The 20,358-nt window shown below is 45.4% G+C and overlaps 1 protein-coding gene across 1 annotated transcript; it reads right to left on the minus strand.

Annotated features, from left to right (window-relative positions):
* Positions 1-485: 485 nt before the first annotated feature.
* LOC144141275 (zinc finger Y-chromosomal protein-like) lies at positions 486-20,113 on the minus strand (the record flags this gene model as incomplete). The annotated part of the gene is made up of 3 exons (XM_077672852.1): positions 486-2,016; positions 13,933-14,083; positions 20,023-20,113. Coding segments are annotated over 3 exons (651 nt in total), but the record flags the coding sequence as incomplete, so codon positions are not given.
* Positions 20,114-20,358: the final 245 nt, after the last annotated feature.

Below are 20,358 nucleotides of genomic sequence, written 5' to 3' on the forward strand. Positions count from 1 at the left end.
CACAAGCGCTGGCAACTCAGCGCACCTTTTATTCGCAACGAAGGAAAGCATTCAGAAGCTGATTCCGAGGGAGCCGCAAAGAAATAAGTAGCCAGCCTGCAGAGTTTCCTTTTGCGCAGTTGAAATGTCCCACCTGCTTTTCGCACGGGGCTCAGTGCCAACATGCGGGCAAAAGTAATTCCGCATGTCACCCACTATGTCCACCTCACGCCAAGTAAAAAAAAATGTTTAGAATGACAGCACCTATGGATACCAGCACGGAATACGTTGACCAAACCACTTAGGCTTTCTAGTGCAGGAATTTTCCTCAGAACTGAGAAGCACCATTTCCAGGGCTTGCCTAGCCGTGTTCTGGAAGTGCAGTGAAATCAACTTTCACGGTTCTGAGCTGCAGCTGAGCCAGGCTAACAGAAGAGCGGCGGTCAAGGGTCGTGACAAAATGTAAACCATCACGGAACTTAACTCCCTTCCCCTTAAACCTCCTATGCATGCTCACTGCTGAGAAATTTCTTAGAATCGAGTCTGAACATTCGTAGATCATTTTGAGCAGGTGTTCTGCCTTATACAAATTCCCTGTATGGCTGCAGTTATAAGACCTTCCTTCCGGTTTCATTTTGTAGCAACCTTGAGGGCATAACTAGCAAGACCGTGCTTTTAAAAAAACAAGTGCCGCCAAAAGTGGTTGCACTATCTGCTTCCGCAGCGCGGCCCCAAACATGGGGGACGACGCTGTGGCTGCTGGATGCCCTTTGACCGGTGGCAGCGCCCCTGGTAGTAGCCAAGAAACTTGAGTGGGAGTTTCATGAACAGAAAAGCATTGAAGGACTCTGACAACGCCTTAACCACTGAGCCACTGCGGTGGGTCGCGACGAATGTTTCGCTTCCCATAGATATTTTCGATTGATTGATTGCAGAGTTTAACGTGCTGACGCAATGCAGGCAATGAGGTGCGCCGTAGTGGAAGGCTCCAGATTAATTTTGACCACCTGGGGATCCTTAAAGGGACGCTGCAACACTTTCGATAAACGCTTTCGCTCTTTCCTTCGCGTGTGAAAGCACTGCGAAAGTTACAGTCATCGCCAGCACGGAGCGGCACTGCGTGATTTGCTCGCTACACCAGACACGTCTTCCGTTTCTGCTTTGTTTTTGTGGCTTTATTTTTAAAGTTGCTATAAAAAAGCGTTCATCGCTGAAGGAAAACCGGCCAAAAGCTGCTACATGGCCTCAGTGACGCAATTCGGTCCGTCGAAGAACGCCAAAACCGGGAAAGAGAGAAAAATCTTTTGAGCGAGTTTCCAAGTTATCTGATTAGCACAGAGCAGTAATTTTAGGCTGAGGTACTTTGCGACCCCATAATGTAAGTACTGGGTGTGTTGGGTGACTACGTTCTGCAAGGATTTAGGATTTCAAAAAAAGTTGAAAAAAGTGTTGCAGGGTCCCTTTAACATGTGCCAAAATCTCGCACACACGGGCGTTTTTGCTCTTCGCCTCCACCAGAAAAGCGGCCACCGCGGCCGGGAATCGAACCCGCGACCTCGTGCTCAGCAGCGCAACGCCTCAGCCACTGAGCCACCATGGCAGGTCCATAGATATTTTCGCTCCGTGGCTCAGGCATTGCTCCCAGTGGTGTCCCACCTCCCATGCACCTGCCTCTCATGTTCTCTCAAACTGTCAAGAAGCAAAAAGTTCCGACCGCAAAAACGGCAGGCGCGCGGCCTCTCCCCCGTGTGGATCTTGACGTGGTGCCTGAGGTTCTGCTTGTCCCGGTAGCACTGCCCACAGTGGCGGCAGGCGTAGGGCTTTCCCGTCTTCAGGTGCAGCAGGCTCCTGTGCCTCAGCAAGCTGGCCAGGCGGGGGAAGCGGAGGCCACACTCCACGCACTCGAAGGGCTTCTCGTCCGAGTGGACCGACTGGTGCTGGGCAAGGCTGCCTTTCCAGGTAAACCTCTTCTTGCAGACGGGACAGACGAACGGCTTCTCCCCGGTATGCTTTCGTTCGTGCGCCAGGACGTTCACCCTATAGAAGCACCGAACACACCCAAATCAGCTCACGAAAAAACAAAGCTCCCACTATAACAGCTCTTCAGCAAGCAGAGAACCCTAACCCGCAAATGCCTGATGTTTAAAGAAAGCTCTCTTTATGGACTGAACTGAAGATAACAACAGTTTAGATTTCTGCAGTCAAGCACTAGAACCGCCTCCCTATTGCAAATACGAACATCACTTCACTGCTGTCACGCTGACGACTGAGCTCCAGATTAGGCCAGAGTTTGCATTGGAATAAGACACTGGCTCTGAGGCGTGCGATAGTGGATAACTGTGGATTAATTGAGACCACATGTCAAGGTTATTATCCCTTTAAGGGTCAATGATGTACATGTTTGTCACCGCTAGTACTTGCAAAAAGCGCACCTTTTTTGATCATTTCTCTTGCTTGCGGATGTGCTGCTACACTGCGGAAATACGTAAAATTTTCGTTGCGCCGATGCCACTTTCTTTTTTTTTTCTGCTGCGTCTAATCTCACGGCAGCCGTGAGAATTACCTCCGGGAAATTTTCACGGCAGTTGCCATAAAAGCTGGCTGGGCTAAAATTTGGGGAATAATATAGTCTGTATTCAATAGCGAGGCACGCATGCAGGCAACCCTGTGAGTGCGCCCTCACTGGTTACGTCGGGCTCCGTAGGAGGCGGCACTTGTTCGTGCTAAGCACATGATATGGGTTGGACATTCCAAGCTCTAGCCCACCGAACGCAAAGTAATGCCTCGACTCCAATGTGAGTGCAATTAACAACAACTCTGTTGACACCACCATTGAGAATCGGGTTGAAACGGAGCAGACGACGCACGCCGGTGTATTTGTTTTTTTGTTTTTTTTTTTTCAGCATACGCCGCAGTGGCACAAGCCGCGCCATGTCTCTGGCGCTTCGCCCATGCCCGGGGCCATTTCAGTGTTGCCAAGCGAAAAAATCGACAGCTTAACTTTTCAATGAATACCACATATTACGTCCCAACGTAATCTAACATAACATAATCTCACCGAACCTAATGTAACCTTACCGAACGCATCATAACTTACCCAAATTCAGCCCAACTGCAACAAACCTAACCTAACCCAGCCAGACACAGAACACAACCTATATTAAATGTAATCCAACCCATTCTAAAAGTCCTGTGCGTTGATCTAGTATAGTAAAAACCAGAGTTAAAAAAGCATTAACAAAATCACGATGAGCGAAAAATTCTGAAAGCTAAAAAAAAAAAAAACTCGCTATGTCGGTCTTGAACCTGAACCTTCTCGATTTGAACCAAGTACTTTACCACAGCGCAACAGAAGCAGCTGCAAACACACCTTTTTAGGGAATACTGATCCTATGGAATCTCCGGGTAGTGGGCTTAGCCAATGAGAGGCGACTGCCATGAGAAATTTCTGAAAGTAGTTCCCATGGTTGCCGTGATAATAGACACTACGTTTTTTCCCCTTTCTGCTTAGCTACAGTGGTGCACCGGCTATCGCTTGTGCATCCGGTCACGCGCGGGCATGCAGCGGCTAGTTTCAGTTTCGTCGTCCGGGCGCTTCCCCCTTTTTGTGCTCATGAAACTTTTTTAGAAATTTTCTTGTTCTCATGTATAAACCACGTGTATGTGATTGATTGTAGGGTATAACGCGCCGACGCAACGGAGGCGATGAGGCGTGCCATAATGGAGGGCTCCGGAATAATTTGGACCATGTGGGGATCTGTAACGTGCGCCGCAATCTTGTACACACGGGCGTTTCTGCTTTTTGCGTCCATCAGAAAAGCGGCCACCGCGGCCGGGAATCGAATGTATGTCGTCGTGCTCAGCAGCACAACGCCTTAACCACTGAGCCACCGTGGCGGGTAAACCACATGTATGTGACAACACAAACAATTTTTCATCAGTTTATGGTCACCCTAAAAAAATTATGACAATTCTTTCTCGACATAGATTCGCCGGAAGAATTTAAAGTACCAATAAAAAAAAATCAGCCCTGGGCGGTCGCATTTGGCCAGAAAATTTTACCTTCAAAGGGTTAAAGTGTGCCAGAATTTTGCAGAAGAGCGTTTTTTTTGTCTCCTCCAGAAAAACAGCCATGATGATTCGCTAATGATTAGATGGTAACTACCAGGGTGTTGGAACAAAACGAAAACCCAAAATAGAAAAAAAAAATAAAATAGAAAAGACAATTTTGGCCGGTAATAACTGAAACGTCATTTATTATTTCGTTCAAGAGCTAAACTGAAAAAAATTCCATTCCGGTTTTCTGTTCAAGAGGGAAGGAAGCTCAGGTATTTCAGCAGTCATTCCAACCTCCAAGTAGTGATGGGGGAAATTGCCGCCGGTTCGCTGGCATACACCGTATTTCCCGGCGTACAAGTCGCGGTTTTCTTCTGAAATTTTCGTTGGTGCATCTTACCCACCGGTGGGAATTATGTATGGAATAAATTTGGTACGTGGAGGCCATGCATGGTCCGCGATTGAAAAGGTGTGCTGCGTGATGTCAGCGCACGTTAAGAGACAGCTCTATGGTCGAAATGAACGAATTATTTCTTAGCGAGTAGGAGGAAGGCTTTGATGGTATTGCCTAAACGGTGTAAGTACACGCCATCTGTGTGTATCAATAAACCATTTTTGAGAAGTTAGTTCTGTCTAGACTTTGGACGGTAGACGCCCGTGTCTAGCACTACTTACCGAGGAAGGCGTTCAGAGGTGGCGGCCGCCGCAAGCATCTACTTTTGCCGCACTTTCTAACTAACTGATCCTCTATGAGCGTATCTGATTAACAAGTGTGTTTTGTGCACTGGTGCAACTTATGTACAATTTTCTTTCGGAAAAAAACTGCCGTTTTGAGGGGGGTGCGACTTTACAAAAGTGCGACTTATAGACTGGAAAATACGGTAAAACCACCTGTCATTTTTCTGGCGCCATCTTCCCTTTGGCAGGCTAGCTGCGTGTTTCCCTACTCTCTCTGTCTGTTAGCATGTTCTAGAGCTCTCCAGAACACCACACGTCTGCCTCGATGGTCAGTGCTTAGCTGTCTGCATCATGTCCGCCCGCAGTGGGCCACAAAGAAGACGTTGCACCAAGTTGATTTACTGTTTAGTTTGTTTCAATGTTTATTTGTTCATTCACTCATTTGTTTATTTATCATATACAATCAAACCTCGGCACAATGAACACCACGTTAACGAACTTTTCAGATTAACAAACAAATCCCCCGCTGACTGCTTGTAGTTTCAATGTAAAATTACTTCATTGCTACATACTTCAGAATAGCAAACTTGTCAAAATAACGATCGTTTTATTTAGTTCCGTGTAATGTTAACACCACCTGAGTACTAGGAACTCATATTATGAAGTCTGGGAGTTCTTAGATTTCATTGAAACAATTGCGGCAACCATAGCCATCGCCTAGTGGACGGCACAGCAAAGCGCAGTAAGTGGACCCCTTGCAACTTTCTCCACGAAGCAAGCTGCAAGGCATTGCATAAAAATACAGAAGCAAAAGGAAATGTTGTTTTTGGTGTGATTACAGCAGCGTACACAGATTGCAGCAAAAACACTAGATTACAGGGGCACACTCAGTGAAAGCAGCTACAAGTCATGCTGAGGTTGTAAGCAAGTTCTGCCAGGGCGCAGCAGGAACTCAGTTTTCAATTTTTCTTGCAGGCTACCACGAACCGTTAAGTACCGCTACGAACCATAATTTTTTTCGTTAAGGAGCGCTGACTACTACCACACGGAGTATTGCACCAATAATGATACGAAGGTAACCAACTGTATATCAGTATGCATACCTGGCCTACAGTCTTTCGAGGCGCTCGCTTGAAACCCAGCCTCCATACCACCACCAATCTCATTTTTTACAATCTATCTTCAAAAATCCAAAGTTTAGTAAGCTGGACGCTTGCTTTGTTGGGCATGCACAAGTAGTATCTCATCTCTGTAATTTCTCGTACACTGATGCACATTTTTCCTTAAAAAATCAGTTGTTTCAGGGTGCATTTGTTAGGCACCAAAGATAACTCTGCCATCACTTCTCATCACATTGGCTGTTCATTAAGCACCAGGTGTGCGCCATTATCATCACGATCTGTCACAATCATAATTGTGACATGTCGAGAGCCAATAGTTATAATTTTATAACTAATGATAATTAGAATATATAACTATATCATAAATTATGATACAATGGTAACTGATACTGGATGGAGTACAAGCTACTATTACGTTACGCTCATATAATCACAACAGATGGTACTTTCTGCCATACTACCAACTGCATCCTGCCTTTGGACATGCTTGGGCTCTATTTCAAAAGTGTCTCCACAAACATCATACTGTTGCCACTGAATGAACACAGCAGTCATGTCCACTAATGGGCTATAAAGGTGGCTACCCGAACCCACACTCAAAATAAGACAAAATTTAACACATCTGCCGCACTTCACAGTAAGCACAGTCATTGTCTTCGAATGTTGCACGGGTTATTAGTGTTCAAAAATGGAATGCAACTGGGTGTCAAAAAAAAAAAAAAGAATTCGATTATTAGTTTCACAGCCCAAAAGCTGTGGGGTAGATGGAAAAAAAAAAACGGGGGATACAACTGTCTACAAGCAGAAGACACGGCAGTGTTAAAGGGGCACTCACACAAAAATTTAGCATCTTGTTTTTTTCGTTGCGATAAGTAGCTAGTGACCTACTTATAACCTGTAGAAACCTCATTTGCTTCAGCGTGCGACGGTTGTTTAATTAGAGGGATTTTAAATGCGGCCAGTCGCAGTTTCGGTTTCAGCGAGTGCCGCGAAACGATGGATTTTGTGGATTTTGTGTGAACAAAGCTGACCACGTGACCGTCGGAGGGATATCACAGAGCAGAGCCGCCGTAGCACTGTCGAATCCGCATCGACGGCAGTTTCTGCGAATGCCCCCAAGTACTGATCTCGTGAGGCGCTTAATTAAAAAGCGACCGTGGATGTGACGCAGGCGCTGCGAGTGCAAATGCTACCGCGGCTAAAGAACGACGCGCGACGCTCGAGACGGTGGGTGGCAAGACGCGCGCTGGGAGCAGCCGGCCGGTCTGCCTACAGGTCCGCCTACAGATGTGTTCGGCTTAGCACTGCGGCGGATATTCGAGTGCCGCTCTCGTAAGCGGTGCAGATGACAATTTTTAATGCAACCTGCCATCGCATCATTAACTCCTTTCTCATGTAAGCCACTATGGTCGGGACTTGGCCGCCGCCTGCACAGCGACCGTGCGGCTAGCTCAGTGGGCTTTTCGTGCCTCCGGCGCGTTTTCGCATCCAATGGTAATAAACAGTTAGAAACAGAGTGCCTGGAATCGCTGTGGAACTTTGGTCGCGGCCAGCTGCCCGATTAGCTGACGAAATCACGGCGCCTCCGCCGCCAACGATCGGGTCGTTCGTTCTCGAGAGCAGAAGCTCCGCCCTCCGGCCTTCCGATTGGAGCGGCGAGCCGGGCGAGCCTGCGTAAAACGCCGGTAGTGCGGAATCGGCAAACACAAACTCGTGACGTGTTTGGATGTTGTTTATTTACAATTGCGCGTGGTCCTCTGCTGGCTGCTCGGTTGCGTTTCGCACACTTCAAAATTGATTTTAAATATGTTCTAGGCTGTATTCGCAGCTGATATTTTGCAGATGATGTATATGTGTTCCCACCAATCTATCTCCGACGTTATCTCGCCTTCAAAATTTTGTGTCAGTGCCCCTTTAAATAAAGCACAGTCTTTGGCAGCATTTTTTGAGCAAGTACATAGGTGTCTTAGGATTTATCTTAGTTCAAAAGCTGAGGCAAAGGTGCTAAACAGTGGTAAGGCAAAGCTGAGAAAGAGGATGAATGCTACATTTCTTTTTTGGCATATTTCTTTTCTTGTAATGACAGAACGATGAGCTCGAGAGTTAGTACCGTTTTTAAAAGTCAGCTCAGGTGGGTTTGGCAAATGTTCCTTAAACAGGGGTGAGACAGCTGAATCAGATTTTGGAGCAGTTTTTGGAGCAGCGGAATCTCGATTTCGGAGCAGAAGCACCTTGATTTGGAGCAGAAGAACGACATTTATTATGTCACCTTAGGAGCCTAAAAAATCAAATTTTTTGGCAACTCACGGCAGAAAAGTGCACTTTTAATTGGGTTTGAGCTTACATAACACTGAAACAACCTTTCAATAAGTTTTTTTCTACCAGAGCATCCCGAGGTACGCACTGCACTACCTTTTTACAAACCATTTTTAAATTCGTAGTCTCCAAGCATAGACAGCGTGTAGTGCTGTTGAAAATATCGAACTGAAAAAAAAAAAAAACTAAGCAATCGTAAGGCATTTTCAGTATGTGAATGCCGAAATTGTTATTTTTGTAATCCCAGACTCGGCTTTACGCACAAACGTAGAGCCTCGGCAAAAGTTGTGCAAAGTGAGGTGACAGTCGTCGCACCCCAGCAGGCCTCCCATTTCAATTCCCAAGGTTCACGTTCCCTGCGATCGTAATTTGAGCAATGTTGGTATGTTTAGCGGCCGCCTTCTTGGCATTAAATTTCACTTCAGATAAATGAACCATTATTACTAGCGTGCAATAATAGCCCGACCCGCTATTGGACACTGCTTGAACATTTTGCGGCGATGTAGCCTGCGCCGCTACTTCTGCAGTGTCGATCGTCCCATTCCCACAGCTCGCCAGCTCGGTGTGACAGGCAGCAAAACAACATTTTATCACACCGCAATGAGTCCGAAATTTCACTTCAAGCACGCACCAGCCTCACACTCAAGGCCGAAACACGGCGAATTCGCGGGTGCCATGTTGTTTTTGATAAACTCCCGTCTTTCGAGTCTAGCAACTTCCCGCAACACACCAAACGACTAAATGTAAACCCAGCCACCCCATAACCAAAACCAAGGCAGAAATCAGTGATGAGCACTCTGCCTGAACCACGAGCAACTGCTTCGACCGGCGGCCACGTTTTCACATCTTCACCACACCAAGATGGCGGCGCCCAGTAATGTCGTTCCTGCAGTGAGTCCTAACACTGCAGTGAGTCCGAAATTTCGTTTCAAGCACGCACCGCTCCTCACACTCAAGGCCAAAACATGGCGAATTCGCGGGAACCACGTTGTTTTTGATGAACTCCTGTCTGTCGAGTCGCACAACCTCCCGCAACAACTCAGACTAAATGCAAACCCAGCCACCCCCATAACCAAAACCATGACAGAAATCAGCGATGAGCACTCTGCCTGAACCACGAGCAACTGATTCGCCCGGCAGCCCCCAGTAATGTTGTTCCGGAGATACGGCGCTCCGAAATTTGCTGTTTTTTCATCAACTTGCACAGGCAGTTTGTCGCCTCCGTACACAGAAGTATTTTTTCTGCAGGAATTTGCAACGTTTTTCGATGGGAAAACTTTAAAAACTCACAGAATATTATAACATCTGCAACCCGACACTGACATTTTTGAAAAAACTGTCTCGGGGACAATTGTATGCAGTTTTTTTATTGAATGATCAATCAATTAAACCTTTACAACAGCACGACCCTGGGGGGTGCTGGAAAATTATGCCATCAGTAAGCATTTTCCCCACTGAAACTGACGGGAGATTAAAAATCCTTGGCTCTCGGACTGTTGTGGAGCAGTTTGGCGCAATTTTTGCAATTTTGAAGCTTTTGGGGGAGCCTGGCGCAGGAAAACAAATTTGTATCAAAACTGCGCAATATGCGCAGCTGTCTCACCCCTGCGTAACGCTGTGTCCTATAACCGAACACAGCGTGTTCGAGTCTTGCAGAGAACGCGGAAAATCATAGGCAGTCCAGTGCAAGGAAAGCTTCCAAAGACTAGAAAGGGAGTAGCCGTATGCTGTTCTGACCCCACGACACAATAATTTTCTGATTTGCTGCAAACATAATTACTGGAAGTTATAAACATTATTCATGCATGCTGTTAGTGGTGGCATCAGTCTGGTAACGCATGTTGCATTACTTCACGACCACATTGTGACATTTCTCACACACATAGCTACAGCAAGGCTTTTTCAATCTATTGATGTCTGGCTACCTTCACTAATCAGTTCTTTTAGTAACAGCTGTGACTTCTTCTAAGATGAGTTTGACTGCTTAAAGAACTAAAAAAAAATTGCCGCAGCTAGCACTAATGGTGCAAGGCTGATTGATTGATTGATTGATTCTAGGGTTTAATGCACCGACGCAAGACAGGCAATGAGGCGCGCTGTAGTGGAGGGCTCTGGATTAATTCTGACCACCTGGGGATCATTCAAGTGCGCCGAAATCTCGTACACACGGCGTTTTTGCTTTTCGCCTCCACCAGAAAAACGGTCACCCCGGCCGGAATATCAAACCCACGACCTCGTGCTCAGCAGCGCAACGCCTTAGCCACTGAGCCACCGCGGCAAGTGCAAGGCTGGAGAAACAGCAGAGCTGGCGGCCCCTCTTCCTTTGTAAGCGAACCGGTAGTTGCCACGTCATCATCAGCAGCAGCAGCAGCCCACTAGGTCCACTGCATAGATAAAGCTTCTCCCATTGATTGATTGATTGAATGATTGTAGGGTTTAACGCGCCGACGCAACGCAGGCGATGAGGCGCGCCGTAGTGGAGGGCTCCGGATTAATTTTGACTACCTGGGGATCGTTAACGTGCGCCGAAATCTCAAACACACGGGCGTTTTTGCTTTTCGCCTCCATCAGAAAAGCGGCCGCCGCGGCCGGGAATCGAACCCGTGACCTCGTGCTCAGCAGCGCAACGCCTTAGCCACTGAGCCACCGCGGCGGGTGGCTCATTGACCGCCAAGCTTCTCCCATTGACCGCCAAACGCTCCTCTCCCGCGCCACTTGATTCCATTCTTTGCCCCCGAATTTCCCAATTTCGTCCCGCCATTGAGTAATTGGCCTTCCTCTTTTTCGAAACCTGTCTCTCTGTGTTCACTCTGCTACCCTGGCAGTCCACTGATTGTCATTTTGCCTAATTACGTGGCCAGCCCAAGTCCAGTTCATTTCCTTTATTCGAACTATGATATCCTCTACTCCATTCTGTTCTCTGATCCAAAAAGCTCGTTTCCCGTCTTTAATTGTTACGCCAATCATTGCTCGTTTGATTGCCCGTTGAGCCGACCTAAATTTTCTTTCAAGATGTTCAGTCAGGTGCCAAGTTTCCACTCCATATGTCATCACATCACATTTATGTCCGAACTTGCCACTGAAAGTTCTCCCTGACTGGCAGGCCCGGATCGTGTCGTTTGCAGGCTTTAACATCTCTCCCAAAGTGGACCACGTTAGCTTGCACTACAACCCGCGGCCAAGTCCAAAGCCAACGCCGGCGCTACAAACCCAAAGGGAATTCTGTGCACCCAGAACACAATATAAGCTCAATCAGATTTTGATTTGATTTGATTTGATTTATTGATTTGATAGACGCCGGTTTCCTAAGAGAAGGTACCCAGGTTTAATTCAACCACAGGAAGCGTTTCTTTTTTCCTTTCCAATCAGCTGCACATGTTATTGTTCTGCACCGCTGCTGGGCCTTTGGGGTGGCCCAGTGGTTAGATTGCCGGTTTCATGGCATAAAGGTACTGGGTTCAATTTCCGGGTCCTCCCTAACCACTACTTGTTCTTGAGGCTTTGAAATTTTTTGCCCATACTGTACAGAGTTGTGTCTGCCTAAACAGCTCTGCTGTTTACATACTGTAACTAACACACGAACAATCAGAGCTAGAGTAAAGAGCTGGGGAACACACCTAGCAGACCTAGAGTCACTAATGTCATTCGTTCTACTCTTTTTTTTTTCAATGCTGTAAATATGCTGCAAAAGAGCAAACACTATAAAACAACCAACACATAATGAGACCTGGAACAAAGAGCTTAGGCATACACCCAGCAGATTTGTGGTTTGCGATGTCATTTGTGCTGCTTATGTTTTTTTTCTTCTTAAGGTTGTTGTGTAAAATGTTGCTGTCAGCTGAGTTTCATAGGCTGGTGAATAAAATTATGCAGAAGAACAAGTGTAACGAGTAGGGCTGGGCGTCGATTCAAAATTCCAATCCCTTTATTCAGCAGGCATCAACAGAATTATTGATCCGTTAACCGGTTGGTGTGTTTTACAGAAGCAAAAAACAAGAACGCGACGAGATTTCGAGTTCGGAGTCTTTCTCTTTTTTTCTTTTTTGCTATCAGGTCATCCACACGGAGGAGTCGAAATTATATTATACTGTCACTCTACGCCAAAGCAGGCACACCGTCCCGATTGTTGCCGGGTGGGCCATGGCGACGTGTCTTTCCCTGAGTGAGCAAACAGCAAGGAGACGACGTCGTGTCGTGTGTCACCAACTACACACAAGCATGCTTCTGCAAAGGACTGAAGGCGGAGAAGTCCTTAAAGGGCCCATGAGGACAAAATACAAGTTTGTTTTAATCCAAAGTTTTGGATTCTCCCAAATTAATCAATTTAGAAATTAATCCATTTAGGTTAAAATTTGGATTCTCCCGCCGAATCGTGCATTTTCGGGGACATCAGAACGTAAGTCATAAGCACGCGTATACAAACGAACTTGCACAGCGTGATTCGGCTGCAGCGCTGGTCAGTCTTCCCAGATGGCTCTACCATACTCATGCACAGACCGCTGTTTGCCGTTGCTTTGTTTTTGACCGTATTTGCCCCTGGCTTGTTTTTGTTACTGTAGAAAATAATCGTTTCGTGAAACATCGCATATCCTCGACAAACGGGGTCATGTAAGACAACGTCACTTATGCCAATCGGCTAGTGCGTGTAAGACAACTCGAAAGCGGTGGACAACAACGATAGTGCGTGCAGTACCAACAACAGTACGCATCGGTACTTATATGTTTACGTGCGCTTTCGTAACTTCCAATTCTTATCCCCCATTCTTACTGCTATAAAAATGGGCCCTAAAATCAAGCGCAAACAACTCGTTCGGCAAGCTTGTAAGCGCTGCCTAATTTGCATTTGCTGTCACCGGCCTCCGCCAATCGCAGAGCTGGCTGGTATGACATCATAGGTTCTGTTGTGGGAAATGAGCTAGTGGGTCTCATGGCCATTCCCATTTTTCCTATTTATATGGCTTATTTGAGCGTAGTTCATGTTAAAAGTGGTGTCAGTATGATTCTAACGAGGCAATCTTTCGAATGAACCAAACAAACCAAACACCCGATTTCTCCACGATCACGAAAGTGTTAAGGACTCCACTGCATCGTGTGAACATTTGGTGGGGCCTTTTCTTGGCGTTTTCTTTAGAATAATTAATCCTTAGTTTGACTTGCACTTATTATTGTTTCTAATTCAGTGCGTAGATTCCATATTGTTGTTTGCATTGTGTTTGTTTGACAATGTACGTATATTCATAACCTCAGCAAGCATTCTCTGGGATTATTAACACAGTGGACAATGCCACTCGCCACTGAGTGCCCCCAAAGAACCTTTGCTTTCCTGACATATGCATTCCCACATTTTGAGGCTTTATCGTGTACGTGTGTCCAGCTAGACTGAAACAGACTCCTGGAATGTAAAGATATATGTGAAAACAAGGCATATTCATCCGGCACTATTTCTTCTAAGAGCAAGGCTGCCACTTCTTGTCTTAGCTAACACTACACGCAGTTGCGGTTCAAACCATGGTATTATAAAAATGGGTTGTTGCTATGCAAGTCAATGCCCTCAAATATGCCTACACCACGTTTTGGGGGGTTGGCATTTGCTCACCACACCTTGCGTAAGCTGAACCGATTAACCGGTTACAAAAATGAATCGTGAACAATGGATTAATTGATTGTTCAATAGATTAATCGATCGATTGCCCACAACTAATCAATCAAATACCAATCGATCGATTAATATTGAGTCAATCACATCCTTACAGCAAGCCATAAGCGGTAAGATGTGGCTCACCTGGCGTTGCTTGTGTACGGGCAGTACGAACAGCTGTGCTTTCCCAGGGGCCTGCTTGAATGGCTGTGCCGGAGGTGCCGGTCAAGGTGCTCTTGCGCAGAGAAGCAGCTACCGCATATCTTGCACACCAGAACAGCAGGTACTGAAGCGCCTGCAACAGACCGAAGAGGAAAGGTAGAGTCAGACACCCTAAAAGAACCTGTCCAACAAAGTATTCTGCAATTTCTTTTGCCGGCGGAGTTTTGTACTAAAATATATCAATTGCCAGTGTAAAGGCGTGTCACACTCCAACGAATGTTGTGGGTGCTTGAAAAAAAAACTGCAAAATGTTTCATTCTGGTTGGACAAGTTCACAAACAAGCTTAGGTCTTCCATGGCTGCAAAAATGGTAATTCTGTTGGTGAGAGCGTTACAGTTTGTAATTGTAGAGCATACAAATGTGACCGTATAGCTACGACCATTGGTGAGGTCACAGTGGGTAATGGTGATTGTTAGAAATGCATGTTATTTGCTGCCGTGCCTCAGCAAACGTCAGCTCAGCAACAGCTAATGCCATTACACAAAACGTTAGTTATGCTCACATCATGAAGAAAAGTGTTGCAAGCGGAACACTGGTAGTGAGCTGCACATCGAACACGAGTAAACAAAACCACAAGTGCCAATTTTGTAAGCCACATGAAGCCAAGTCGCAGGCCAGGCAAAGCCAACATGAGCACACCATTCCCTTTACAATGACTGCTGTACAAGACACTCCTACAGTATACAGTACGTAAAAGCATTACACTGTATGGTGCAGTGCGTCCACAACGCTATACAGTAAAACCTCACTACAAGAGACCCTCAAGGGACCCAAAAAACATCTCTCTTGTAACCAAGGTCTCTTGCATGCAATGTTGCTAACATGGCAAACATAGGAAAACCAACCAAACCCCTTACAACCTACACAGAACGATCAGTCAAGGCTGCCTAAAACAGTCGAGGCAGTTGAGGCTGCCTAAACATTACAATATGAGTAATGAACTAAAATCAATAAACTTTTGCTGACAAACGATTAGTAAATCGCAAACACTTAACTTTTTCCGAGAATCATTTGGGTGACTTACGTTCACCCCATACAAAAATTTTGAACACTCAGTGGTTTTAAGGCATGCCCACAGAATATACAAGGTAATACTTTAAAAAAGCACCAAAGGCTAAGCTTAAAAAAAAAAAGGCCAAGCATTTATCGAATTATATCAACCAAAAATTTTGATAATTGCTCATTTTAGTTGATAACTAAACTTCCAGCCCTCTTCCAGCTCTCTGCTCCCCAGAACGGACGGAATTTCACCGTACTTTCCTTCGTAGTGTAAGTGTGAGCCTCGAGTTTTTTTTTTTTTCTTTTCTTTCCTGTCTGTGAATCTTGAAAATTAGGTGAGGTCTGTGCATACGGATACTGTAAATGTACACTTAACCAGGTGACTATCGATGAGTACCATGAAGTGTTTTCTTTTTTTCGTAGTCTTGCATGTTGGCAGCACTGTCTCCGCGTAGCGGGCGGGACTATATTTGACATTATTATGAGTATTGTCGATCAGTGTTTCGCGCACGAAGAACTGTGTTTCCAAATGTCGATGTGTGCTTTTTTTCTTCAATGTATGTGTTTTCGAAGTGCCTGTTTTGAAGTGTTACTTATTTTGTCAGCTGCATATCCCACCGTTGTGTTTTTTCCACCAGTATGAATAAATAAATAAATAAATAAATAAATAAATAAATAAATAAAATTACATTTGCAGCCCCTCTTTTATTTTAAATTTAAAATGACTGTGTCCGATACAGCGGTCTCACAAAAGTTTACCATGATGACAGTTTGCTTGACTCTATGGTTGCCCGCAGCCCTTGGTACAGAACAGATTTAGTAGAAGCACATTAAATAGAAAAAACATTAACTAAAAGCACACATAAAACATGGCACTGAACTCTTCTGTCTGCAAATTTTAAAGTGACTTAAGAAACAGCAGTACCATCATCTTTTTTGTTGTGTGTTTTTTTGGAGATATACTTTTTTGATCAAACTGCGGCTATCTGACAGTGCTACGAACACCTGAGTTCCAAAAAACTGAGAAATCATTTCCAGTACCAATTTAAATGTAATTCCACTAATCGGCTCATCCAAAATCACCCGTGCACAGCCTTATGGTCTAGAAATTTGGGAAACTGCACAACATAAAACTGAAATTGATTATTTTAGAGCATGAAAATATTTAGAAATGGCAAGACGTCAATCTGCGCTCAACATGTGGACTTGAAACCTACTGAAAGCCCTGTTTACATTCATTACAAGCTTGGTTTTTGTGGCTGAATTTTGTCTTCTGGTGCTATACTGATAAAAATCCCCAACTTCACGTTGTTGTACCAAACAACTGAGCTAACAGCAGGATCAACAGTGCTGAAGAGCAAAATAAACATCAAACACACCTGAAAGCAGAAGAGAAGACAGTGCCAAGAAGGTAAGAAAACAGTTCATGGCAAAAGCACAAAGTATGGCCAATAGAAAATGGAGCAGGAAAAGCACGATGGAAAGCAGCAGTGAAAGCTCTGTATGAAATTGCATGCACGTAGGAATATTAGAATTGTGGCACAAGGGCACAAACGACAAAGTGCAAACATGACAGCGTAGTCAATGTGGTGCTGTGAACAAATCCAACTTCCAAACGAACAAGCACTTTCAGCTGTTAGTCAGCACTGTGTCACGTCTCCCCTTCGGGTCCTGTTCCAATGCGCTGTACCTGGAGAACAAACAAGCACAAATAGGTCCTCAAGACACCATTACGAAATTGACAAAGGAACAACTTTGTATACAAGACAACGTCACAGTTCATTGTAGTACCACTATGAAACAAGAATTGTGCTATTTGGTCCCCAATTCCTGTATGATGCAGCTCCGGACAGCCAACACAAGGCATAAATGCTTAATTTTAGAGAATTCAAGGAAAACAACCTTTCTCACCTTCACCTTTTTGTTTACAGTGGAACAAGTTTGCCCTCTCTAAGAAAATTCATTATCACAATTATCCCGGTCCTGTGCTAACTGCGACCAATTTTTCCCCGCAAACTTCTTGACCTCATCTGCCCATCTAACTTTCTGCCGCCCCCTGCAGCGCTTGCCTTCTCTAGGGATCCACTCTGTTACCCTTGATGACCAATGGCTATCTTGCTTTCGCATTGCATGCCCTGCCCACCTCCATTTCTTCTTCATAATTTCTACTATTATGTCCTTAACACGCGTTTGTTCTTTTTCCCACTCCGCTCTCTTCTTGTCCCTTAATGTTACACCTATCATTTTCCGCTCCATTGCCCGCTGAGTCGTTCTCAATTTAAGTTGAACCCTCTTCGTCAGCCTCCAAGTTTCTGCCCCGTAGGTGAGTACCGGTAAGATGTCGCGGTCATGCACTTTCTTCTTCAGTGACAATGGTAGGCTGCTATTCATTATCTGAGAATGTCTGCCATATGCACACCACCCCATTTTTATCCTTCTAATTATCTCTGCCTCATGGTTGGGATCCGGTGTCACTACTATTTAGCATTAAAATTATTTAGCACTAAGGACTATAACGTCACCTTTTTAGTTACATTCACATCAGACAATAGAAATTTCTACTACTTATAAAGAAACATGCAGGACAGTATACAGCACCAAAAGGTGTTTTTTGCCTTCGACTTGCACATTGTTTCACAAGCACAATGCATTGAAAGGCAGCAATGAACTACAGTCATTAACTACTTGTTTATACCTTCAATTTTTGGTTGTAGTTGAAAATATAAATTATCAGATAACTTTTAGCGACTTTTGGCAACCTGCCTTAATTGCTCCATAACTGTCATGTGCATTTCAATCAACGAATATTACATGTGTAGGGTTAAAATTACGCAAAAACTGTTTAAAGAACTGCAACAAAAGCTTAGGGCGTCCAATGGCCATTTCTGGGGTGTCCATTGGAGAATGACCAAGTTATCCCACCTGAAAGCAGAATCATAAGCAGTTAGCTTGTATAAAAAGCAAAGCAAACAGTGCAGCTCTTCATAAATTCACAAAGCAAAAGTAACGTACAGTCAAACCCGGCTACAGCAAACTGTAATATGCGCCGCGATTAGTTCGATATATCCAATAGTTCGATATAGCTGAACCCGTCTATAATGAATTTTTTTGTTACGAGTTCGCAATATGCGGGACTTTCCTGCCATTTCTGCATAGAGAAATGAACACATAAAGTACACCATTTCGTTACACAAAACAAATTATTTATTGCAAGCGATAAAGCTACTTTTCACTTTACAGCCTACTTCGCAAAAAAGCGGCGATTTTCGTTTTGGCGGCGCCAACTAGCAAAGCATTCTATACACAAGACATTGTTTGCACCAGTTTTGAGTGCATGTCCTTCAATATCAAAGGAATATTGGTGGAGCATACTGACTGGCGAAAGTGCTTCATTAAGCGTCGGACGGCTTTCCCTCGCGATATCCTCAGCCTCTGTGGTGCTTTCATCCGCACCAGCTCCCATGACATTCGTGATGGTGTCTGCACTCAAGGAGCTCCCAGTGACGACAGACTCATCATCAACACTTAGGAAATCCTTGTAAAAGCTTACATCCCGAGCGAGGCTGAAACGTTTTATGCCGGAAAGCTAGAGAAAACACCTTCCTTTCTTACTGTCATAAAATAATTCTGTCACAATTAAAGGTCAAGTTAATTCTTTCAATTCTTTGCGGCCCAGAAGGCTTAGGATTGGCCTTGAATTTTTGCAACCTGTGCACTTACGGCATGGCCTAGAAAATTTTGACAGAGACTGTACATGTCCACCGACCATCGTGACTAGAAAGAGAGAGAGAGAGAAAACTTTTAATGAAAGCTGAAGAGAGCAGCCACACTAACGGTAATGCTCGCTACTCTAGATGAGGGGTGAATACAGTGAGATTAAAGATGAACGTCCCGCTAACCTAAATTATTTTCGCTAAAAATTCCTGGCACCTTGATACAGTTGGCTACTCCTTTCTTTCTTTTTTTTCGGACGTGAATTTACCTTGCCATTAGACGCAGCGTGGCTTCACTCGATGATGCCGCCACCCAAATATGCGCATAATGCAATTGCAGACGCTAATCTAGCCCGCCAGATCGCCCATGCCAGGTGTGCAACGTCACACGCAACTCAGAAGGGTCACTATAAGCACTACCGCAATGTTTACTTCCCACTTGGTTTCTTAGTTAGTCTTCCTGTGCAAAGGAACCTGTGCTGTGGACTCCCTCATGCAACTTTGGGCTCTCAGGAAAGCTATTGCCCCATCTTACTGGCCCATACCGCATCACACATACGTTACTCCCATGACCTATGAAACTGCTCCACTCATGCCCTCACCATCATCACCACATTCAACGTCGTAATTCCTTCACATCTCACGTCTGAAGCCACAGCACTCCTTGGGGCCAGCTTGCCCCTGAGTTTGTTTTGTACATTGCACGGTGACGACGCTTTCACTGCTGGAGCTTTGTCACAGGCTCTTGTCCCTTCAAGAACTAAATGACGGCGCCAAGCTTTGCCTGTTTCAGCTATGGCCAACAGCTCCTCTTGATTTACTGATTGATTGATTATGAGGTTTAATGCACCAACGCTATAAACACAGGTGATGAAACGCATTGTAGTGGGGGGCTCCGGATTAATTTTGACCACCTGGGGATCTTTAACGTGCGCCGAAATCTCAAACACACGCGCGTTTTTCACTTTTCTGCTTTCATCAGAAAAGCGACTGCCACAGCTGGGAGTCGAACCCACATCAACACCTCCCCTCGTGTAGACGCCACTGCGCTGAATGGGAACAAAGCCGGCACATTTGCTTGAAGAAGGAGAGGAAGTCTATCCAAGGTGTTCTAGTGTGCTCTTACTATAACCTTGAATTTGCCTTGGTTGCCTTCACTTTTCTGAAAACACCCTTGCAGACGCACTTTGCGCGTGCAGCCTGTGAGTAGTTCCGTTGTGATCCGAGCCAGAGTCCTACCGGCCCTTGTCCCTGAAGTCGGTTGCCGGGAAGGTCGTGAACAGCGCAGTCTTGGCCCACCTTGAGTGGCTCGCAGACCAGCCCGGCATCTTCCGGGAGTAGCAGAGCAGCTTCTGGAGGCACCGCTGCCTGGCTGACTCTCTGGGCGATGTCATCATTACGCTGGACATGTGGTCGGCCTTCAACAGTCTCCCATGGGGACATCCTGGAGGCCCGGGACGGCATGGGCGTTGTCGGACGCCTCGGAGGCTACGTCCGGGAGTTCCTGCGCAACCGAACCCCTAGTGTACTTCTTTTCCTTTTCCTCTCCCTCCAACATCACATCGCAATATGATTGCTACTCTGATTAATTATAATTATCATACCATCAGTACACACCGAAATCCCAAGGTTTCA

Source organism: Haemaphysalis longicornis, unplaced genomic scaffold, assembly GCF_048455015.1.
Source record: "Haemaphysalis longicornis isolate Haplotype H1 unplaced genomic scaffold, Haemaphysalis longicornis Haplotype H1 scaffold_6, whole genome shotgun sequence".
Lineage (NCBI taxonomy): Eukaryota > Metazoa > Arthropoda > Arachnida > Ixodida > Ixodidae > Haemaphysalis > Haemaphysalis longicornis.